At 35.0% G+C, this 25,733-nt stretch overlaps 1 protein-coding gene across 1 annotated transcript in view; it reads right to left on the bottom strand.

Moving 5' to 3' along the window:
- Positions 1-25,733, bottom strand: part of LOC107703788 (uncharacterized) — a 29,865-nt gene that overhangs the window by 651 nt on the left and 3,481 nt on the right. Inside the window, exons 4-19 of the mRNA XM_016506508.1 lie at positions 25,288-25,419; positions 24,815-24,985; positions 24,048-24,324; positions 23,133-23,407; positions 22,929-23,048; positions 22,561-22,662; positions 22,166-22,222; positions 21,916-22,002; positions 21,650-21,850; positions 21,446-21,565; positions 21,078-21,179; positions 20,683-20,739; positions 20,433-20,519; positions 19,999-20,058; positions 1,351-1,452; positions 102-182 (exon numbers count right to left, since the gene is read on the bottom strand). Coding sequence (XP_016361994.1) covers positions 102-182; positions 1,351-1,452; positions 19,999-20,058; positions 20,433-20,519; positions 20,683-20,739; positions 21,078-21,179; positions 21,446-21,565; positions 21,650-21,850; positions 21,916-22,002; positions 22,166-22,222; positions 22,561-22,662; positions 22,929-23,048; positions 23,133-23,407; positions 24,048-24,324; positions 24,815-24,985; positions 25,288-25,419 — 2,031 coding nt within the window. The remainder of the gene's footprint in view (positions 1-101; positions 183-1,350; positions 1,453-19,998; positions 20,059-20,432; positions 20,520-20,682; positions 20,740-21,077; positions 21,180-21,445; positions 21,566-21,649; positions 21,851-21,915; positions 22,003-22,165; positions 22,223-22,560; positions 22,663-22,928; positions 23,049-23,132; positions 23,408-24,047; positions 24,325-24,814; positions 24,986-25,287; positions 25,420-25,733) is intronic.

Below are 25,733 nucleotides of genomic sequence, written 5' to 3'. Positions count from 1 at the left end.
CTTGTAGGCTTGGCTCTGTTCAGATGTTACTCCTTTGCTTTCAACTATGTTATATACATTCAGGCTGTCATTGTGTCTCCAGTGTATGGTTAAGTTTTCACTTTCAAGCTCATTCTCAGTGGAAGAGCAAGGCAAGACAACAGAGCCTCCGATAACACCCTCAATAGTGAGCTCAAGAGATGCTGAAAACAAGAAAGAACTTTAAAAACAGAAAAATGTATCTGCATGAATTTGCCTTTGACATTTACCTGTGAGGCTCACCTCTGTTTATCAGCAGCAGGAAAACACAGATGACGCAGTCACTGTAAAACAAATGAATAAATGTACCAACGCAACAAATCTAATAAATGTGTCTCATATGGCATTTACTTCTATTTCTATTGAATGTCCATTTGCAGTGCTTTAAGTCTTAAGTATATTTTTCAAATAATAAAGGGTCACTTAAATGTACTTAAAGAGGCACTTTTGTGACTTTTAAAAAGTGTACTGCGTGCTTTAAAGTAGTACACTTTTTTGACTAACATACTAAAGCTGTAAACTAAAGTTTACGAGTTAATATATTTTAAATGCACTAAATTGCAACTTCATTCAAAATGTAAAATTACAAATATATTTAAATACATGGCATACACGTTTCAATATAAATGACATTAAATCAAATTTTAGTTTAGCATAAATGCCTACCTACATGACCTACAAATACAAGAATCTGGACACTAGTTTTAATAAAAATGTATGTCTTTGCATTATGTAACATTTTCAAATAATGTGTTGTCAGTTTTAAAGAAATGTAGCACAAGCACAATTTTCAAGAAAAACATTTCACAAAATTAAGTTAGTTATGTTCAAAATTAAGTTAAAGTTGATCAATATTAAAGTTAGTTCCAAAAAAAAAAAAAAAAAGTTACTTGGTATAATCATTTTTATTATGTATCTAATGTAATTCAGAGATTTTTAAGATATTTTAGCTATAACCGATAGCTAGGTAATGAAAATGAATAACCGAACAAACGTCTAAGCAATCTCAATCCAACTGCATCCATGTACAGCTTTTGACTCCGAATTCATTCAAGCTTACCTGTTTTTCATAGTGCATCAGTGTAATTAATGTCTTAACATTAAATGAAAAATATGAGTTGCGGTCAAGGTCACGGAAGACAGAAGAGTGTTTCCGGAAGAGAAGTGACGTATAGGGACTAAGCATAACTAAAGCGAATACGGCCAAAAGTTCTCAGACTTACATTATATTGAAGATTCTTGAGTTTGAAAGAGATGTCACCTTTCATATATTCCTTGAAAATTCCTGGATTTGATGAATTGGTCATAGCCTTCCTAAAAATAACATCCTACACATCCTGCGTTTGTTGTTTCTCCAGAGCTGTGTCACCACTCTGTCTGTTTTTAATGTCACTGCTACCAAAAGGACATCCTCAGTAACATCCTTAAGGTAGCCTGAAAGAAAGAGTGAGAACTTAAAGCCAAATAAACGTTTAAAAAAAAAATAGAAACAATAAATTTCCTGAATTAGTAACAATTCTCTCTTTCTCTCACTGTCGTAGTGGGAGGATCCAGAACATTCTGGACTGACTGACATTTGCCATAGAAAAAAAAGATGCAAATTTTGCATGCCACATCATAAAAATGTAATTATATTAGGCTATAGTATACTTTAAGTTAGGAAACAACTGAATTGAGATCTTTGGTATGTAGAAAAATGAATTTACAATCCAGTCAGATCTCTACAATCCTATATCTTCTGATTTGATAGGAACAGGAAAGCATAGTGTCCGAATTCTCAAATGCTCTACTCAAAAGCTTTTGTTGATAAATGGTCTACCTGAAAAGACAGACATACTGTCTCATATGATATATACATATTTCACAAACTGATTTTAATGGTTTTAAAATCTGGTTCTTGAATGTTGTCAGTCCGGGTCTGTAGTTTGATTATTGAATACATAAAGACATTCAGGAAGCATTAAGTTTGTTGAGCTGTGTAAAAAATATGCACATGTGAAATACGCAAATGACTCACTAGCCGCTTTTCCCAAAATCATGCTGCGTTTCCACTGTCGTGCCAATGCTACTCTAAAAACCTGCCCTTACTTAAAATTAAATCTATTTGAATGCAAAATAATTTTGTTTAGATTTGTTAAACTTTTGCTTGCAATTAATGCAATTAAATGTGTGTTTAATCGACTTCAAAACAACATAATGATAATGAAAGTATTCTGTACACAGATTTAAAGTACAGTACATTACTATTACATACTGTACATATACAGTACCTCTCTCATAAATGACACTTTGTCAAATATTATGTAGAAAATTAAACTTGTAGTTGAGTTAGAGCCGGAGCTGGTGATAAAAATGTCAACAATACGTTTTATTGGAGTATACTGTATAAGAATGTATATTGAAGTTCATTCACCTAACTAAAAGTCATTTTTACAGTGCAGTGTAGCCTATAATAGAAACCAAATGTAGGCTATTTGAATGCAAATTAATTTTGTTTAGATTTGTTAAACTTTTGCTTGCAATTAATGCAATTAAATGTGTTTAAGTGACTTAGTTAGAACAACATAATGATATTGAAAGCATTCTTTACACAGATGTAAAGTACAGTACTGTTACATACAAATGCAGTACTCTCATAAATGACACTGTGTCAACTATTATGTTGAAAATTAAACTTCATAGAGTTCATAGTGCAGGAGCTGGTGATGAAAATTTCAGCAATAAGTTTTATTGGAGTATACTGTATAAGAAAGTGTATTGAAGTTTAGAAGAAAAATAAATTTCAAGTGCATTAATGCACACAGTATATAATATAGACTAAATATTCTAAATAATAAATAATTCTGTCCCTTCTGAGCATAAAATTATTTTACTTAATGCTCTTGTTGCCAATTTGGACATGTTTGCACCTATTAAAACACGCAATGTCTCTTTGGTACATACAGCTCCCTGGTATAATGACAATTTGCGTTCAAAGAAGGTTTAATGTCACAAACTGGAGCGTAAATGGCATGGTTCGGGGCTTGTCAGTTTTTTATCAAGCTTGGAAAACCTGTTTGAGCCAATATAAAGCAGAAATTGACACTGCATGGTCTTCATATTTTTCTCAGATTATTGACAATAATCATAATAACCCTAGGCAGCTTTTTCACATTACTAACAGTCTATTGAAATTAGATGGTGCGAATACTCTGTGTCAATTCAGACATGCAATGATTTTCTTAAATTCTTCGGTTTAAAAATTGATAACGTTCGCAAATATATTCTTATTCTAATCTACCAAGTTTTTCTGGTACACCCTTCTCTAATTTGTCTTTAGTCACCTCTGAGTCTCTTTGTGCACAGGTATCTCGTATGAAAGCTTCCACTTGCATACTTGATCCCCTGCTTCTAGTTTATTTAAATCCTGTTTTGGTTACTTGTGCCCTGTTGTTCTTACAATAATAAATGGCTCCTTGGCCACCAGTGTTGTGCCAACAGCACTTAAAACTGCTGCTGTCACTCCCATATTAAAAAAGCAAAATAGTGATTCGAACAATCTCAGTAACTTTCGTCCAATTTTTCATCTTCCACACTGTAACACACAACCCTAATATACAAAACTGATAAGAAAAAACTAAGAAGAAACATAGTTATTTCAACAAAAAAACGCAGGGAATTCTGGGAATGGTTATTCACTGTAAATTATACGGTCTTTTTCACTTCCAAAAACGGTATACTACCGTGAAATTACATGTAATGTCCAATACAGTTTATCACCGTATATAGTAGGGGAATTTACCGTTAAATATTTGACAGGTTTTTACTGTAGCATTTTTACAGTCTTTTACCGTTAAATTCACGGTCATTTTTTACAGTGCATTTATTGCTAAAATTTTAGAGGGTGTTGTTTCATCTCAATTACACAACCATTTAAAAGTCAATAATCTGTTTGAGCCCCTTCAATCTGGGTTTAGGAAACTGAACAGCACTGAAACAGCCTTGGTTAAAGTTGTTAATGACTTACTGTTAGCTTCTGATTCTGGCGCTCTCTCGATTCTCATCTTACTCTATCTTAGTTCAGCCTTCGACACTGTTGACCACATGCTTTTACTTAATCGACTGGAAACTGTCTTTGGTTTATCTGGGACTGTCCTAGATTGGTTTAGGTCATATATTATGGGTTGCAGTCAATTTGTTTTTATGGATGGTTTCAGATCTGATGTGGATCCTGTTTGTACTGGGGTCCCACAGGGCTCAGTTCTTGGTCCCCTACTTATTAGCATTTATATTTATCCTCTTGGTCAGCTATTAAGCTACCAGCTACCACTTCTAACTCAGATTTATATACATTCTCAACCTGGTCAATTTGTGGATGTCCCTCATCTTTCCAACTGTATTTCTGAGATTAAGTTGTGGATGTCTAAAAATTTTCTGTGTCTGAATAGCTCTAAAACTGAAGTTATGCTTCTTGGCTCTCCCCACCAATTGCGAAATGCTGCTTCTAGATCTATCAGTTGATGGTGTTGCCCTAGAGCTACAAAGTAAACTAAACATCTTGGTGTTATCTTTGACGTCACCCTGTCATTCCAGCCTTTGTTGAAGATTTTAATTAATCAAAATATAAATTATTGAAGTATAATCTTAATCTGAAGAATAAAGTTCTGGCATCGGTATGCCAAAATGAATGAAATGTATTGAACACGCCTAGAGAAAGAACAGTATATAAGAGAGTACAGAAAAAGAGTCTGGAGATTGCTCTACAGAGTTTTTCTCGGCTTTATTTAATCTGAAGAATAAAGTCTATCTTCTGGCATCAAAACCTCATGACTTGAAGAATGATTCCTTACAGCATCGGCAGAAGCCACCACACCTTTTGTACAGAACAAGGTAAAGACCTCCTTTTTTCATCTTAAAAATATTGCACATATTCAGCCTATGTTGCTGAAAAATGTATTCATTCTTTTTTTCTCACAAATTGATTATTGCAATGCTCTCCTTGTTGGAGTGTCCAAATCCTCTCTTAACAAATTGCAATACTTGCAGAATTCAGTAGCTAGATTTTTAACTGGGGCTAGGGCTGGCGACCATATAACTCCTGTTTTGAAGACATTACACTGGCTCCCTGTTAAATACCGTATAGATTTTAAAATCCTAATGCTAATATACAAGGCTTTGTATTGTCTCGCTCCACAGTATCTGGCAGATCTTTTAACACCTTATACGCCAATTCGCAATTTATGATCTTCTCAGCACGGTCTCTTAGTTGTTCCCAAAACACAGCTGAATTTATAGTATATTGTCTTATATTGTTGTGTTTTCCTTTATGTAAGCTTTCATGTAAAGCGCCTTGAGAAAGCAACTTTTAAAGGCGCTATATAAAATAAATATATTATTATTACATTTAAAATGCATTAACAAATGTAATTTTGGACAACACACTTCAGTTAAAATAAAAATAAATTGTTTTACATGTGCTTTAGTATATTGGTAAACGCTGGCTACCTGGGTATTGAAGTTTAGAAGAAAAATGCATTTCAAGTGCATTAATGCACACAGTATATAATATAGACTAAATACATTTACAATACATTAACAAATGTAATTTTGGACAACACGCTTAAGTTGAAATTAAAATCAAATATTTTACATGTGCTATAGTATATTGGTAAATATATCAAAATAAGTGTACTTATTTAAAACACTATAAAATCATAATTATGTAAAATATGTTTATTTTTAAATAAATAAAACTTAATTACACATTATTATAAAGTGATTTTTTTTTTTAAAGTGCACTAAAGTGTGTTAAGAAATATTGTCATTAAAGTGTACTCTCTTTAAGTACACTTAATTGGCCTTTAAATATATTAGATTATATTATCTGCAAGTGCACTTTTTAAAAAGTATACTTTTAAGATTCGAAGTACACAAAAAGTACACTTTCAATACAATTAAGCGCACTTCTTTTTCACAAGGGCATACTTTATGAATAAAGTTTAACTTAATAACCATAACTTATTGTAATCATAGTTTTATTTACACTCACGAATCTACTACCATGAATTAGATTTGAAATTTGCACACCATAGACGTTCCCTGCTAATCTGCTTTGCAGCAAACAACATCGATACACACAAAAAGGACTAGTGTAAAGTCGCTACCTGTCGAGAAAACTAAATATTGATGAAAGTAAAGGTGCAAAGTGAACAAAACGATTTTTATCAACCAAAATGTTTATTATCCAAAACACCAAAGTGTTAGTGGGCTGATATAGCAGTAGTAGATCCCTGAATCAGCAGATGTAAGGTTATTGAGTTTCAGTGTGAAGTTGCCATTCACATACTGGTCCGGAAACATTTCAGCTCTGTTCTTGTAGGCTTGGCTCTGTTTGGATGTCACTCCTTTGCCTTCAACTATGTCATATACAACAGGCTGTCATTGTGTCTCCAGTGTATGGTTGTTTTCACTTTCAAGCTCATTCTCTTGTGTAACCGGTGTAGTCTGCATTGTGTTTTTTAATGCAATAATCAGATGGACATCAGATGACGGTTCGACTCTTCTTTAATCTGATAAGATATGAGTATGTATATACGGTGTGAATTCGCCCTTTTTCGTTTCTGGACGAATGTAAAGTGCAATGTAATTAGCATGTGCTTCCAGTTCACATCGGACAGAAAAGTGACCAAACTTGATGAAAATACAAAAATAATAAAATATACATGAAAAATAATGTCTCGTATATGATTTAAAAGACAGATTTAAGTACAAAAGTAATTTAAAAGAAAAAGATGTAACTGGATTAATCTGAGCTCATTAGAAGCCCACCTCTCCCATGCAGCGAGAGGAGGTGCAAAGACAGGAAATTAGGATCAACATTGCAGTCAGATATTTAAAGGGGAAGGTGCACACACACACACACACACACACACAGACAGGCATATCAGGTACACATTTGAACATTTTTTGTGTAATTCTACATGTATGAACATAATACTTTCTATACCTGATACATTTGCATGAATTTACCTTTGACATTTGCCTGTGAGAAGCTCACCTTTGTTTATTAGCAGCAGGACAACACAGATGAAACTGCAACTGTAAAAACAAACAAATGTGTAAATATATTTATCTTCAGCAAAGAAACATTTCTTACAGTAAGGAAGACATTTTGTTGTGTTTGGAGACTTTAACTACACTAAAAAAGTATGAATGTTCAAAGTTCATGTTAATATTATAATAAATCCATACTGAATCCATTGTGCCCTTGTGAAAAATATGTGCACTTAATTGTATTGAATGTGTACCTGTAGTGTACTTTAAAAAAAATTGTACTTGCAGATAATATAATTACATATAACTGCACGCAGCAATTTAGGGGCCAAGAACTACAGAAGCAAGCAAGGCAGCAAGCATCAGACCAACTGCAGCAATGAGTAACTGAAGCCGTTTTAAGATGATTTTAGACTAAATGGCTGAAAATGTATCAACACAAGCACTAGCAACATGATTTAATGGTTTATCACTTTTGACCAACAGGTGGCACTGTTATCAAATCGATGTGGTGTGATCTGTGTGAGTTGACAATGGCACACATAAAGTTTTTTATTTCAGAGCATGGTATAGAAGACACATACCAAGTTTCATAACGTTATGCCAATGCGTTCGTAAAATATAGCATTTTACAACAAAATTCAATATGGCTGATGCCCAAAATAGCTGACATGGGAAAATTGGGTATCATTAGACTCGGTATGTCGCACTGATTCTAAAAAGACCAGTCTTATGATTTTTGACCAATAAGAAGTTCAGGTGCCCTCAGGTCATGCTTATTACAACACACACCAAGTTTGGTCTCAATACGCTAAAGCATTGCATAGATATCCTCATGTTCATTTTGGCATGCTCTTCGTCAAATTTGTTTGCACATTTTTCTAGAACTGTTCGACTAATCAACTTGAATTCCATAACTTTTTGCCAGCATTGTACTTGGCCCTTAATGAAATAAATAACACGCCATTTAAGAATACTTAAAGACAGCACACTTTCATGACTGTTTTTTAAAGTATCCTTTTAAATAGTGCAGATTGTAATACTGTCAAATTAAATTTTACTTTAAAGCGCATTTTAAATCATCATGTTTTAATAACCCTTTGTTGTGCTTTAAAGGGGTCATATGATGTTGCTAAAAAGAACATTATGTTGTGTATTTGGTGTAATGAAATGTGTTTATGCGGTTTAAGGTTCAAAAAACACATTATTTTCCACATACTGTACATTATTGTTTCTCCTCTATGCCCCGCCTTTCTGAAACGCGTCGATTTTTACAAAGCTCATCGGTCTGAAAAGCGAGGTGTGCTGTGATTGGCCAGCTATCCAGTGCGTTGTGATTGGCCGAATACCTCAAGCGTGTGATGGAAATGTTACACTCCTTTAACATACTGCGATGCCGTGCCTCAGAGAAAAGAAAAATTGAAATCGCATCATATGACCCCTTTAAAGAAGTGCACTTATTTTGATGTGTTGACTAAGGCCCTGTTTACACTAGTGCGTTTTCGTTTTAAAACGGCGTTTTAAAATAAAAACAATCCTCGTCTACACTTGCGATCTCCACCCACACTACACAACCGAAAATGTCACATGACCATTCATGCAGGTACAACCTATACATATCTATGGGTACAACAATGAGCATGATGTTATTGTTTACAAGGTCATCAAGTATACGCAGAGCGAATATGGTCAGCCGCGCCATCGTTTTCAAAAGTCTCCATTTTGGTCCGTTTACACTGAAACGCAAACCCGGAGTTTTCAAACTAAAACGGGTCTGCAGCATTTTCAAAAGTCTCCGTTTTCGAGGGTTGAAAACGCCGGAGTAGTGTAAACGACAGGCGTAACCCTCCCTCCATCAAAGGCTGGCATTCAATCATTAGGGAAATTATCCCTCTGGAACTCTTGACCTGTATTATTCATTCTACAACAGATGCTTTTAATCGTATATGGACACCATACCTTAACTGCATAAATGCTTCTACCTGTGACATTTTGTGGCTTGGTATGACATAGTGTTCCTAGAGGTGTATAGAAGATTCATGTATTCTCCCCAGTTTTTATTATTGTTAATTTTGAACTGTGATATAATGCTCTGCTTGTCATCTTATGTATAATTTTGTTTTTCTTTTGTCTTTTGTTGTATATTAGGCAGTGTGTGTGTATGTTATAGTTTTGTATTGTGTTGGAAGTTAATAAAAAAAAATAAATAAAAAAAAATCATATATAAATTCACTAAATTGCAACTTCATCATTACAAATGTGTAATTCCAAATATATTTAAATACATGGCATACAGGTTTCAATAGAAATGACACTGAAGCATATTTTAGTTACCATAAGTGCTTACAAATGCAAATATAACTTACCCCAAAAAGGATTTGGACACTTAAGACATAAAACTGTTTTACATGACTTTTGTCATTGTACAGTATATCATAATATGAAAGCAATTGTTGTAATTTTAAAGAAATATAGCACAAACACTTTTCAAGCAAAACATTTCACAAAATGAAGTTTTGTTTAGATATACTGTTCAAAATGAAGAAAAAATGTCTTGGACACTTGTCAAACATTGTGTAACCTTTATATATAAATATGATTCTCTACACAAATGTGGTTCCTCTGCTGTGTGAACTACACTGAAAAAATGGCCGCAAGACCAATTGCTTGAACAATATTTAAAAAGTGGCCAGAAAAGTGAAGTTTTTAGATACACAGATATTTAGTATCTAAAGAAATTCAGGCATTTTTAAAAACATTTTATTATATGTGACCCTGGACCACAAAACCAGTCATAAGGGTCAATTTTATGAAATTGAGATTTATACATCATCTGAAAGCTGAATAAATAAGCTTTCCATGGATGTATGGTTTGTTAGGATAGAACAATATTTGGCCGAGATACAACTATTTGAAAATCTGGAATCCGAGGGTGCAAAAAAAACAAAATACTGAGAAAATCGCCTTTAAAGTTGTCCAAATTAAGTTCTTAGCAATGCATATTACTAATCAAAAATTAAGTTTTGATATATTTACGGTAAGAAATTTACAAAAATATCTTCATGGAACATTACTTAATATCCTAATGATTTTTGGCATAAAAGAAAAATGGATAATTTTGACCCATACAATGTATTTTTGGCTATTGCTACAAATATACCCCAGCGACTTAAGACTGGTTTTGTGCTCCAGGGTCACATATTTATATAATAAAACATCAGCTAGTGTTCTTATGCTAACTGCTAACTTGCTGGTGGGTGACGATAACGAATAACCAAACAGACACTTAAACATCTCAATCCACCCGCATCCATGTGCAGCATTTAACTCAGTTAACTTACCTGTTTTTCATGGTGCATAAATTAATACATATTTAAAATAAAATATAGAAAAATATGAAGCTGAAACTGAAATGAGACTGTAAATGGACGTCTCTTCAAGGGATGTCTCTTCCAGGTACGTCTTATGTAACTTTCGCTCAGGGGCCGGATGCATAAACCGCTTAGACAAGTCTTCTAAGTTAGTCATATATTTTTTTTTCCTTCAAGACTAATCAACACTTTTTTAAGTCCGTTACAAAAAGGTAGATTGGTCTAATTTGAATACAAAAAGACTGATTACTCCTTGGTTATCTGCTAGTGGGTCAAACTAGTTCTTAAGACACAGTCTTAACATAGTGGCTATATGTTTATGCAAATGAGATGTTAAACAGTATTTTGGTAAACCTTCTTATATATGAAATATTCATGAGATTGATTTTGCCTTTCACGTCTTCCTTGAGAATTCCTGTACTAGATGAATCCATTGACACCTTCCTCAAAATAAGATCCCAAACATCCTGAATTTGTGTTGTTTCTCCACTGCTCTGGCACAGATTTCTTTTTAATTTTACTGCACCCAAAAGGACATAAAATCTCTAGTAACAAGAAATTACCTGCATTAGTGACAACTCTCTTTCTCTCACTGCCTAGTTAAATGGTCAGATGAATCAGCTGACGGACGTGTGTGTATTTAAAAGGATTCTGACATAGTAGGAGGAGCCTGAATATTTTGGTTAGACCATTTGCCATAGAAATAAGATGCAAATTTTATGCCACGTCATACATATTTCTTTATAGTACATTTTATGGAAAACAACATATGATACGAGGACAGAGAAGCATGGTGCTCAAAATTCTCAAATGCCTCACTCAAAAGCTGTTTGCTGATTGTAAGTAAATAGTCTACCATAAAAGACAGACATAGTGTCTCATTTGATGTGCTGAAATGGTTTTAAATCTTGAAACATGTCAGTCTAGGTCTGTATTTTACTGTAAGCATGTGCTTTTTGAATACATAAAGGCACTGAGTTTGTGTAAACTGAAAGCATTATTTATACTATTATTCTTCATATGAAGAAAACTGGAGTGTGTTGTAATCACAGGGTGAGCTGTAATACAGACATACGTGAGCATCATCCTACAAAAAAATGAATAATTCTGAAGTAGAAAAATCTAAATGTAAATTATTTCATAAGATGAATGACATACTCTCAGAAAAATAAGGTACAGATCCTGTCACCAGGCGGTACCTCTTCAGATGGTACACCTTTGTTCTTAAAGCTTCCATGTCCATACCTTAAATGTACATATTAGTACCTAAAGTGTATCTAAAAGGTACAAAAATGTACCCTTTAAAAAAAAAGTGACCACCCCAGTGACAGCTTTTGTACCTTTTTATCAGAGTGTACCTTGTATCATCTGAATCAGAAGATTGTCTTGTTTAGTTTGATATTAAACATTTACTCAAAAGGCATGTCATCTGTGCACTGAAACACCTCACTCATGTGGTGGCTTCTGCCGCTGCTGTGAAAAATCACTCTCAAAGTCTTGGCGTTTTTGATGCCAGAAGAGATTTTATTGTCAGACAATAAAACCGAGAAAGCTCTGCAGAACAATCTATAGAGTCTGTGTCTGTACTCTCTTTTATACAGTGCTTCCCGGAGGCGTGCCCAATGTTCAATACATTTCATACATATGGTTATTGTTTATCAACTCTTTTACCTCTTTTGGCTGTGTCTCCAGCCTGCTTTTAGGATGTAGAATTTATTTTAAGTGAAACGAGGAGGCCTAATCATATAGAGTGTGCAGCTCCACCATATACTGTACCCCTGCACTGTCTGCACATTCCATTCTCATGCAGGCCTCACACACAGGCAGATACATGATTATAACAGTAGAATAACTTGATACATAAATGGCTAGATTCACATTGATTATACTTGATTAGTTCATATTTTGATTAATAAAATCTTCCACATTCCCCTCTTTGAGACTTACTAAGTCTCACCTTTACTTGTTTTTACCCAGAGTGCAGCTTCATAATTCAGTCTCATCAGTTATCACTACCTAGTGACTAAATTAAGTCGCACAGTTTTACCACTAATGACTAGATTATGTAACAGCATTCTGGTGGAGTATCAGGACCAAAAAGTCTTCCCCCATATCTGAGGAAGTAAAAAGATCATGTCCCCTAATCCTTTATTTAAATAAAAGAATGTTATTAACATGAGCGTGCAATTGGTTCAGCACTTTCCTGTGGTTGTTACAGTTATGTAGAATCCAATAGGAATAAACATAAAAAATGTAATATCACACAAATAGCATAGTTGATCTTCAGCAGACACTTTGCACATTATAGAGGGCCATTTTGGTTACCCTCAAAAATCAATGTCCCATCATCTTGACATCTTAGAATTTCCATTTGCTTAGCTGTGGCTTTGATAACTAGTGACCTCAATATAGGAAGTACACAGTAAAATATTAATCCTCCTATTAATACTGCAATTCCTAAAAACATTCCCAATTTAGTTAACTATGCTCCCCATGCTCCTAACTTTAGATCAAACCAATCTCACATTTGATTATCTTTTCCAACATTTGCTTTATCTTCCATTCTTAGATTTTTTTAATTTGATCATTACTTCACTAAATGCTCCTTCTGGAGCATTATTATTTGGTATATAAATACAGCATTGTTCCCCAAACATAATACATACTTTCCTTTTTCAGTTAACAAATAATATAAAGCTATTCTATTTTGCTCTGTCAGTCTGCTTGTTGCATCCAATTGCTCTCCTAGAAGTGTTAAGACCTCATCAGTGTAATTAATAAATCTTTGCTGATTGTACTTTATGTAATTAATCCATTCTGTAATTTTATATTTTCTTTTTGTAATTCACATTAATATTGATTCAACCTTTAATTTAACTTCATCTCTTGTATTAAATTCATTAGGTATGCCTTTAAATTGACCAATTGAATTTATATAATCTGCAGGGTCTTTTTAATCTGCTCTTTTGGTTCTAGTTTTTTCTTCATTTGTTGTTTCCTCTTCTAGAGAGATATGACCTTTTAGGTGTCAGCTTAACCCTAGTACATAATCCTGACCAATTTTCTGGTAACGTTGGCAAGAGGCCTTATTCTAATCCACAAATACATTATATGGCTTCAAATATTTTGGTGGGTCTTGAAATAGATTATACTTGTTTAGGTGGGTCGTGAAATAGAAAAGTTTGAGAACCCCTGTTTTAAACCATTCATCATAAAATATTCTACAACTTGAACTGTGCATGAGTGTTGGTACATTATATAAGACTGGTCTTGCTTCAAAGCAACACTATGCAGTTTTCCCATTTTTCTTTTTCTGCTGTGTAATTTACCACTGGTTCTTATAGGTGGAGCAAACCATTCCCTGTCCTTGATAGAACTGCTGTCACCTGTAAATGGAAACCTTCAGAGTTTTCTGTTAGTGATATGAAGCATGCTCATTTCTTCATCTGGCCAGTCGTCCTTCTTGGTGTGACCTGTGGAAATTTCATGTGGGTTGAGGGCTGTCTTGGCCCCTTTTTAAGCTCTCACAAATCCAGTGCTGTCAATACAATGAGTATAGGGCTAATACCCATTTTCTATAATATAATAAAGAATTTGGTTTTACTCAGTTATCTGCATCCTTACTATTTTTCAATTTATTTCAATTTTATTCTCAACAATTTGCGGATTCAGTTATCTCTTTGTTTTATAAACTGAGTTCCACTATATCACTGGATAATTTCCTAGGCATATCTTGCTCAGTAGCATAAGCCTTTGACCTGGAAAACACTCAACCCACTTTATTTATGTTAACAGTCTGAAAGACAATATTTTATTCTTTTGACACAGAATCAGCTCCATGATGATATGCTGAAAAGAAAGTTAGATGTTGGGTGGACAGAACAAGCTTGCTTTGCTCTGCCTTCCCATGTTATACGCTGTGCAAGTGTGGCACTGCTTTTCTTTCTGCCACAACAATGACCTAGGGACTGACCAGGAAACTTAACCAAATTCATCCATGGTCATTATTTTACTGGGCATAATTTGCCCTGTGGGCCCACATATTAAAATTTGCATACAGCTGTTTTAGCGAAATGATTGATTTGCCTCAGTGTCTCGTCAAGACACCCTCTTTCACTCCATACAACACCATCATTCATACTTTTTCCACATCCTTTCACACCCCCTTTTGGCCAAAAACATATTTTTTCTTGAGATTTCAGCTGATTGTGAGCCAAATGCTTTTAGTTGTGGAAGGCCACAGATTCTGAGTAGGCTAACATTAACTCTTTTTTGTTAGACTCTACTGAGCATAGACCTGGTAGCATTCCACATAGTTTCTAGATGTCATACAACTGGCCAACGTCAGTCACCATGAAGTTTAGTTTAACACCGCTGTATAAACCTCTTTTTTTTTCTTTCTTTCATCAAAATCTAATAGATTAATAGGCCTAGGCATTGTGCACTTGAGAGAGCCAATTATAATTTCTCAAATGTAACTTGTTTGTCTAATTTAGATTTTAGACAAATACTTTTTTGTTATTGCTCATGAGTTACTTTGAGAAACGGATTGGAGATCTCTGCATAATCTAGGATCCATGGCCATCAACATTTCCATCTTGTTATCCCCAGTGATGACAGCATATGTGATTTCACGATTTTGGATCTTTGGAGTAAATTTTTTTATTATTATTTTATTCAATCTAGCCCTAGAAAATTCAAGACATAAAACATGTAACATCACAAAAATAGCATAGTTGATCTTCAGCCCAGATACTTTGCACATTGTAGAAGGCCATTTTGGTTACCCTCAAAAATCCCTTTCCCATCATCTTCACATCTTAGAATTTCCATTTGCTTAGTTGTGGCTTTGATAATTAGTGACCTCAATATAGGAAGTACACAGTAAAATAGTAATCTTCCTATCAATACTGCAAGTCCTAAAAACATTCCCAATTTAGTTAACCATGCTTCCCATGCTCCTAACTTTAGATCAAAGGCAGTGCACAACAGTTGTGCATTTCCCCCTTGTTGGTTAATGAAATTTCCCTCACTATGCTAAATCCAGCTCCATTTTTATCTGATTGGTGATTCAAGCACCCACTTCTGTCTGTCATAATTACTTTTTCTTTAAGACATAAGGCTGGACTGGTACCTATTGAAAAGAGATTGAGAATGTTAGTTAAAACACAGAATTAAAAGAACTGCTGTGAGACCAGTGAATAATCAAGATTAATATAGTTAATAAAATAATTAATACAATTTGAAGCAGTCTCTATAGTGATCATTAAATATGCAGCACTTGTGCACGCAAAGGGAAGGGATGAAAGTCCTTCTGGTTAGATCATCAGCCTGTGCTGTTGCACTGGGTCGTCAGTCTGTGATGGCACTCAAAGGCCTGATGTTGTGGTGTATGGTCTCTGTTGTTTCTCTGCCTCTCCTCAGTCTGGCTTTTGATTGCTTCTGCCAGAGTTTTGCATTTCACGATGTTCTCTTCACTTTCAGGAAAGTCTCAAGTGAAAGAATCACCTTTTCCTGCATTAAGTCAGTCTTTCTCCATGCTGAAGTGTAAACTCTTTCAGTAAAGGGGAGGTGAATGTTCATCAACCTCTCCCTCTTCTCTCTGCAGCTGTGTCTTTGCTTCTTCATCACTTTGTTAGACAGACTCCAGTTCATTGCTTCCCTTTGTCAAGGCACTGTTCCAGAAGTCATCTGAAATTTGAACACTCAGAGACTGCATTAATCAAATTGAACCTTTGTAAACTCTGACCAAATTGTGTCTGAGCAATCTGCTCTTTATCTAATTTTCACTTTTCAACCATCTCTTTCAATGGTCCCTTAATAAAAAACAATCTCATCTGGTTAAAAACAGCAGTTCCCTTATTCTATTTTAGTAAAGCAAGTTCTTCATTGCCGGAAAACAGCAAGCAGTTTTTTCTTCGCAAAATGCAGAAAGCAGCTACCTTTATTATCTAAGCATACTACAATAAAACAAAATAATCATTTCTTTTACAACAATATGACATGCGTATGGTAAAATAAAGACTTCAATCATAATTTTTCTTCTATATTTGCATACATGATTCAGAATAATCTGCTAATGGTGAATTAATTTTTCCCAACCAACATAAAATAATTCCTTTTATTTTATTTTATTACTATATTTGAACACTGCATCAACAAGTTCCATTATTATTGTAAAATGTCTATAGCTTTTGAATCAAAATTTCTATGAACTTGGTCACCTAATCTTGCTCTTATTCACACTGCACTACACAAGTTATCTTTTAGTTAACTCAAGCCTAAATCTCTGAAACTCTGTAGTAGATGAACTTTCATACTGTCTCCCAGGGATAACAAGATACAAATTTTAGAAGTCTTCACATATTAGATATAAAGTTTTAAGCACATGCAAACTTATTTATTTATTTATCTATTAAGATGTCATTAAATAATAAATGTATATCTTATTTTAATTAATATATTATTATTTTAATCATCTGCAAAGTCCATATCTTGGAACACTTTTTAAAAAAACATTCATACAAGTCCCTTCATTGTTTAGGGCTCATACACTCATTCTTTGTCCCTTTTTTAGATAGGGCTCATACACTCATTCTCCAGTGTAACACCAGCTGCGTCCGTCTCCGCGACCTGACCCTCAAGTGAGGGTCTAGGAGGGGTGCGCATCTCTTGCCCCACCAGATCACAGAGTCACAAATACACTCAGACAAACACAGACACATACATTTACATAGACTACACACTCTTCCTGAGTGACCTGTCAGTTCTACTCGCTCTTTCACTGATACACTTCCTCAACACAGTAAAAAAGCAGTACCCCGCAGGAATTTTTGCCTATCTGTAGGACTTTGCGCACTTCCCTTTACTTTATCTGCTTAATGTTTATTGCTATCCATCAAAGGCCCACTTAACAATAAACACAGACCATTGCATGCAATGTATATCTGCTTAACGTCTACTGCCATCCATCAAAGGCCCTCTTGGCAGTAAACACAGATTTTTGCATGCACAATCTGCCCTCATTTACTATTACAGTAAAACAGATCAGTGCATGCAATTATTTCTTCTGGAACCAAAACCCCTTTTTTCTTTTTGTTCTTTAAATTTGGAGGAGCATTTTCGAGTGTCCATACCACCACTGGCCGACTCTGGCAAACACCAATTATATAAGCAAAAAACTGCCTACCTTAATTTTTAGTGGCCACTGTTAGCGTTGTTCATCAAGCCAGCCCAAAGTGGTCTTCCACCCTCTGCTTCTTTCCAGTCCCTGTTCGGGCGCCAATTTGTGGTGGCTTCTGCCGCTGCTGTGAAAAATCACTCTCAAAGTCTTGGGGGTTTTGATGCCAGAAGAGATTTTATTGTCAGACAATAAAACCAAGAAAGCTCTGCAGAACAATCTATAGAGTCTGTGTCTGTACTCTCTTTTATACAGTGCTTCCCGGAGGCGTGCCCAATGTTCAATACATTTCATACATATGGTTATTGTTTATCAACTCTTTTACCTCTTTTGGCTGTGTCTCCAGCCTGCTTTTAGGATGTAGAATTTATTTTAAGTGAAACGAGGAGGCCTAATCATATAGAGTGTGCAGCTCCACCATATACTGTACCCCTGCACTGTCTGCACATTGCATTCTCATGCAGGCCTCACACACAGGCAGATACATGATTATAACAGTAGAATAACTTGATACATAAATGGCTAGATTCACATTGATTATACTTGATTAGTTCATATTTTGATTAATAAAATTTTCCACACTCACAGCTCACAGACAGAGCCAAGATGCAGAATCTGTGGATTTGATGGGATCTAAATGATCAGATGGATAATAGGCTCCAAACCTTGCTTCCTTTTCTGGTCACATAGATACACAGTGTGTGTCAGACACTTATTTGTTCATGTTTGAACAATATGGGCGAGGGATTTCAGGAAATGCGGAAGTAGTTAATGAATCTGCAATGTCACAAACACAATTTGGCACCAATTTCAACCTAGACCTACTCCTAGTTTTCAAAATAAAAAATTGCATAAGGATATTGACAAGTTAATTCTCTTAGAAACAATAAAAAAAGTATTGGGATTGACATTGAAGACGTGTTTAGATGTAAATTCAGTTCTGTTCAATCTGTTCAGAGATATTTATACATATTTGCTCAACCATAAACATGAATGTTATGTTGCATCACATTTATGATGACCAAGTCGCTCACGCTACATACTAGCATTGTAGCAATTAGATCTTATTTTATTGTAATAAAGGTATAAACAAGAAGTATACATATTACAGCAAAACTACAGTTTATAATTATAATTGTGAACAATTATTCTAATTTCCAACTGAGAAGAACAAGTGAAGTGAAAAACTTTTAAAGCAGTTTTAAAATCTAAAGATTAGACTCACATAGAGGTATTTATAGCAATGAGATATTTTATAAATATAAGAATATTTAAAGTTACAGTAAAATTACGATATTAAAGCTTCTAATTGTATTCTGAAAACATAAATTGTCTAAGACAAACAAGCAAGCTACAACAGAATTCCCTAACTGTTTGACTAATTAATTTTTCAATTATTTCAATTTCAATTTTTCAGTTGTTTGTGATTGCAGAATAAGGATTTTTAAAATCATTTTACAGTTGAGCATAGCTACAAAAAAATATACTCATCATATATACTGAACAAAATTATAAACGCAACACTTTTGCTTTTGCAGAGTGGCCTTTTATTGTGGCCAGCCTAAGGCACACCTGTGCAATAATCATGCTGTCTAATCAGCATCTTGATATGCCACACCTGTGAGGTGGATGGATTATCTCGGCAAAGGAGAAGTGCTCACTAACACAGATTTAGACAGATTTGTGAACAATATTTGAGAGAAATAGGCCTTTTGTGTACATAGAAAAAGTCTTAGATCTTTGAGTTCAGCTCATGAAAAATGGGGGCAAAAACAAAAGTGTTGCGTTTATAATTTTGTTCAGTGTACATTTGCCGATCATATACAACTCTTCCAGACCTGGAAGTCACCATATTAAATTGCCTGGTATTTCTAGGTTGTTCATGACTATGTTGCAAATACATTTAAAATCAAGAAGACACACAAAAAAAGAAACCTGGTCTCAATCAACAGTCAAATAATGAGCTGCTGCCTCTGCTGGTATCAACCAATAAAAATAAACACTGTGTGCAGTACTAAAAGATCATCTGTTTTTTTCCAATGTATAATGTGTAAATCTCATTGCTTTTCAAAGATTAGCATGCGTAGTCACTGAACCACATGAAGGCTGATAACTCTATTGCCATCAAGTGGTCAGCATCACAAAGATGATAAAGAATTGATGATCCTGGTCATTCTCCAGCCCTTCTCAGCCTAAACTCATCAGCGTCCTGGGATTGAATGTTTCTCCTCCAGCCATTTATTTAACCTGAGCAGCTGAAAATGTGTAAATCAATTAAAAATGCTAAAATGCACATTTGAATTTTTGCATACTTCATTTTATTCTTAGATTCTCAACGATGCTTGTATGCAGTTGTCAGTGGCTCCTTGTGATTGATGTTTTTACTTTGAGACTCACATTGATGGGTTACCAGATTCAGTTGAGAGTACACGGTGTCTGAACTTTCACTGGTATTACCTGAAAGATGCCAACAGTTAATATCACTAGTGCTTACTGTGTGTCCAACAGTGATATGAAATGCGTCATCATTATATTCATAAAATCTCTTCAACTTCTACAGAGAGAATAAAATAATTGATTTTAAAAACTATTATATGTTTGACCAAATTACCTCAAAATATTGTATTGTAATTTGCATGCAATGACCTTTATGGATCAGGCTGATTTCACAACGGCTGTTCAGGAAAATGCTGGTGGTGTTTGTTGCTATTTAGTGTTGTGGGAGAAATTAAAATCAACGGAGCTTTTTACCCCAGAGGTCTTTAGCTCTGCTGTACACTTACTGTCATGATCATAAAACCATAAGAGCATGAGCTTTCGTTTCAGTTTACCTTTGTTTTCTTTCTTTTTCTTCTGTTTCTCTGTAGATTTGAGTTCAATCTCAGCATAGGTGACTTCAGTAGGTCCACTTACAATGTCTACAATGAATAACAGAGAAAAGAATAAGACATTTGTTTTAACTGAATTTGCTCTGCAAATATCCCAGTGAAATGTAAGATAGATTTGATTGTTTAGAAAATAACTACTGCCTTAGTAAGTGATCGACATGACATAATTACCTTCTGTAACATCATTAGTTACCTGTGCTTATGTTTTTGTTAGTTGTGGCATCAAGAGAATCATAAATATGAGCAGTTCCTGTAATAAATTAATGCATCTCATGAATCTGAGCCTACATAAAAATATTGTTTTCATGTTGACACTGACTTAAAGCTTAACTCAGCTAAATATGTAATGTGCTATTAACATTCTAAATTACATAAAATATTTTGTTATGAATTATTGATAATGAAATGAAACTGAATTACATGTAATTGAAATGTCAGTTACACAGATATCACATTACACTTTAGAAGAGGGGGAAATTATTTAGTGTGAGATCGGTCTTGTGAGTTGAAAGTTATTTCTAAGTATCTTCAATCTCAGCTTGTAAAGATTTATTATAAAATATTTATGGTTAATGGGTAAAGACTCACCAGACATGAGTGCTTTATGTCCCGCTTCACTCTGGTTCTGCTCTGATGTCTGACTGCTGTTCTGCTGTTGACTGACACTGGAGGCAGACTGAGATCTTTCACCTAGTCCAACAGAAAATGTTCAGGAAAATATTTGAGGAAATAAGGGGGTCTATCTCCTTTATGCATACATAAATGGCTAATTTGTAGAAGTCTATTATTTGGAGTAGTACCAGCAGAAAACTACCCCCAAACCCTTTAAAATCAGTCAACACACAAGTTTTGCCAGGTTGGGAGACCGGCTAAGATCAGATAACCAGCTGTTGAAGGACGACAGGTCACAGGTTTAGGAAATGTGTCGTTGAATTTTAATATGGCAGAAGATGAACCTTTGTTGTTTCTGTAGCGCCACAGCAGGACCAAGAAGACAATGATTAAAAATGTGAGTCCAGCAGTCACTCCAACTATCACAGGATTGAAACCATCAGATCCTGATGTTCTGGAGGAAGCTGAGATCAATACATTGTACAGTCACATTAGTGCTGTATATTATCCAGAAGCATTTCAATAGTGTTTACAGTTCCTACTCTCACCTGTGACTGAGATCCAGCTCTTGCGTGACTCTCCTCTCTCTGTGTGTTTGCAGGAGTAGAAACCCTCATGTGACTTTGAGACAGCAGGGATGATCATCTCTGTAGTTTGATTCTGGATGAGTGATCCATCTTTATAGAAATCAGCTCTGAGGTTTGGTGGGGTTGAATGATGATATAAACAGCGTAGAGTCAGAGTTTCTCCTTCAGTCACAACTTACTGTCATGATCATAAAACCATAAGAGCATGAGCTTTCGTTTCAGTTTACCTTTGTTTTCTTTCTTTTTCTTCTGTTTCTCTGTAGATTTGAGTTCAATCTCAGCATAGGTGACTTCAGTAGGTCCACTTACAATGTCTACAATGAATAACAGAGAAAAGAATAAGACATTTGTTTTAACTGAATTTGCTCTGCAAATATCCCAGTGAAATGTAAGATAGATTTGATTGTTTAGAAAATAACTACTGCCTTAGTAAGTGATCGACATGACATAATTACCTTCTGTAACATCATTAGTTACCTGTGCTTATGTTTTTGTTAGTTGTGGCATCAAGAGAATCATAAATATGAGCAGTTCCTGTAATAAATTAATGCATCTCATGAATCTGAGCCTACATAAAAATATTGTTTTCATGTTGACACTGACTTAAAGCTTAACTCAGCTAAATATGTAATGTGCTATTAACATTCTAAATTACATAAAATATTTTGTTATGAATTATTGATAATGAAATGAAACTGAATTACATGTAATTGAAATGTCAGTTACACAGATATCACATTACACTTTAGAAGAGGGGGAAATTATTTAGTGTGAGATCGGTCTTGTGAGTTGAAAGTTATTTCTAAGTATCTTCAATCTCAGCTTGTAAAGATTTATTATAAAATATTTATGGTTAATGGGTAAAGACTCACCAGACATGAGTGCTTTATGTCCCGCTTCACTCTGGTTCTGCTCTGATGTCTGACTGCTGTTCTGCTGTTGACTGACACTGGAGGCAGACTGAGATCTTTCACCTAGTCCAACAGAAAATGTTCAGGAAAATATTTGAGGAAATAAGGGGGTCTATCTCCTTTATGCATACATAAATGGCTAATTTGTAGAAGTCTATTATTTGGAGTAGTACCAGCAGAAAACTACCCCCAAACCCTTTAAAATCAGTCAACACACAAGTTTTGCCAGGTTGGGAGACCGGCTAAGATCAGATAACCAGCTGTTGAAGGACGACAGGTCACAGGTTTAGGAAATGTGTCGTTGAATTTTAATATGGCAGAAGATGAACCTTTGTTGTTTCTGTAGCGCCACAGCAGGACCAAGAAGACAATGATTAAAAATGTGAGTCCAGCAGTCACTCCAACTATCACAGGATTGAAACCATCAGATCCTGATGTTCTGGAGGAAGCTGAGATCAATACATTGTACAGTCACATTAGTGCTGTATATTATCCAGAAGCATTTCAATAGTGTTTACAGTTCCTACTCTCACCTGTGACTGAGATCCAGCTCTTGCGTGACTCTCCTCTCTCTGTGTGTTTGCAGGAGTAGAAACCCTCATGTGACTTTGAGACAGCAGGGATGATCATCTCTGTAGTTTGATTCTGGATGAGTGATCCATCTTTATAGAAATCAGCTCTGAGGTTTGGTGGGGTTGAATGATGATATAAACAGCGTAGAGTCAGAGTTTCTCCTTCAGTCACAGGATGAACAGGACTCTCCAGAATCACACCAACTACAGAAACAGAGCAAACATCAACTGACAAATAGTAAGAATCAATGTGGTGACAACAACAATAATAATAATAATAAAGCATTTTATTTAGAGGTGCCATTCAAAACACGCAAGAACACAGAGCAAACATCAACTGACAAATAGTAAGAATCAATGTGGTGACAACAACAATAATAATAATAATAATAAAGCATTTTATTTAGAGGTGCCATTCAAAACACGCAAGAAAACCTTACAACTTAATGACAACCATAAATTACAAGACAGTATACAATCAAATCAAATACAATCAAAAACACGAATAGACGCGAATGACGCAAATTGGGCGACGAGTTTGCCGAGTAGAAGCTGTTCTAGTACGTTCTAGTTTATGGAGAAGTTTGAGACCTAACCCAAATAGGAGTTACAATAATCAATACATCAATAATAATGATAATTATAATACATTTTCTCTGCACGATTAAATTGAGAATCAAAATGATTTTATTTTTTTTTAATGTCAAAGGTTGAGCAATGGTTTAATGGTCAAAAGTTTAATAGTCTTGCGGACTAGTTGTCATTTAGGAATAAGATTGCGTGAGTGAATTAATTGAGATCACAATTCGGCTATTTATATCTGAAACATAAAATTAGGGCTTTATGAAATTAATAAATATAGAAACACAGACTCACAGTGTAGTGATATTAACAGGATGATATTTCTCTCCAGATTCAGACTCACACCAGTACACTCCAGTGTCCTTTGGGATGGTGGATCTGATTGTACATGTAGATCCTGTTTGTGATCCCCAAACTGATGAACAACCTTCCAGCCGCCCACTGTCTCTGTATCTTCTCATTCTCCATCCAGTAGAGTTACTCTGGTCCTCACAGCTCAGAGAGAGAGAGTCAGTTGTGAAGTGTTGAGTTCTGCTGGGACTGACGATCAGAGAGACTGGAGGAGAAACACCTGAGATGACAATTACAACTACACTTCAACTACACTGGAAATCAAGTCAAGACAGTTTTATTGATTTAACACTTCACACAACTTAAATTGTTTCAGCTTTTCAGAAAAATATTAAAGTTCTAATAAATTTCACAATAAAAACACTATTTATTAAAAAGGTCAGATTATACATTTGATTATGTTCCCTCAAGTTCACTTGTGCAAGTAACACTTTTGTTCCACAGTAGTTATATTTTAGTTCTTCATGACAATTTTTCTCCATTAGAATTAAACGTTTTACATCGTTGCAGCTAACCCAGGAATCAAGGTTTTGCTGGTTAGTTTGGTCTGTTTAGGCCCTGCTAGATGCAGTCTACACCTGACAGCAAAAGCATCTTTCTCCATTGACACCATTAAAAAGTAGCTGTATATTATGACAGGACAACATTTCAAGACACATCAAGCTCTAAAAAGATCAAGGGAAAGTGAGTGTGGTTCAGTTTGAACTCACCAGTGACCCATATTAACTGTGTGTTGCTGATGGTTGAGTTATAAGCTGGTTTTCCTCTCTCTGCTCTGCACACATGAACTCCTGTGTGTTTTAGAGCAGCAGAACTGACAGTGTAGTTTCCTCCAGCTCCCCTGCTGCTGTCTGAGAGCCGCTTATAATGAATGCTGTTGGCTGTATAATGTGAAAATATGCAGTTACCCCAAAGAAATGAGAGTCTTATAAATGACCTTTGTTGGTATAATCAGAGTATTCAGAATGATTAAATATTTTTAATCTCTATAATATATGTATAAAGTGAAAAAGTGCAGTTACCTCAAGAAATGAGCAGACATTTTTACATGAGTCTTATAAATGACCTTTGTTGGTATAATCAGAGTAATCAGACTGATTAAATATCTTTAATGTCTATAATATTTTTTTTTTATGAAACCAGTTTATTCAGATGTTACTACATGAAGCACATTATATCTTACCTGATGAGACAGTTTCAGTGTACCAGCTGAATGTCCAGCCTGTAGAGGAGCCGTTGACCTGACAGATCAGAGTCACTGGATCTCCTTCAGTCAGCCACTTCTGTGGAGAAACACTTAACACTGCTCTGGGAACTGAAGTTGAGAAATCACTCATTAATAACATGTTAAACTTCTGTGTGTATTAGTGTTAATTTCACAAACGAAAAATATAACAGTGAAATTCCTAGTAATTCCACTAATTCCATAATTGCAATAGTCAATTTCTCTATTAAAACAACAGCGATTGAGTAAGTGTCGAGATCTCCTGACAGAACACAGACCGGCTGAATGATGCTTTCATTTAGATCGCTAAACTCCAGCTTGTTTGTCATGTTCCCTTTCGATACTTCACTCGTACTGCGTCTTGCTTAAGACGCATATGGGGAAAAGCCTTTTTTCTCCTGACC

Source organism: Sinocyclocheilus anshuiensis, unplaced genomic scaffold (assembly GCF_001515605.1).
Source record: "Sinocyclocheilus anshuiensis isolate Anshui unplaced genomic scaffold, SAMN03320099.WGS_v1.1 scaffold2083, whole genome shotgun sequence".
NCBI lineage: Eukaryota > Metazoa > Chordata > Actinopteri > Cypriniformes > Cyprinidae > Sinocyclocheilus > Sinocyclocheilus anshuiensis.
This window is presented reverse-complemented; position numbering and strand designations above follow the sequence as displayed.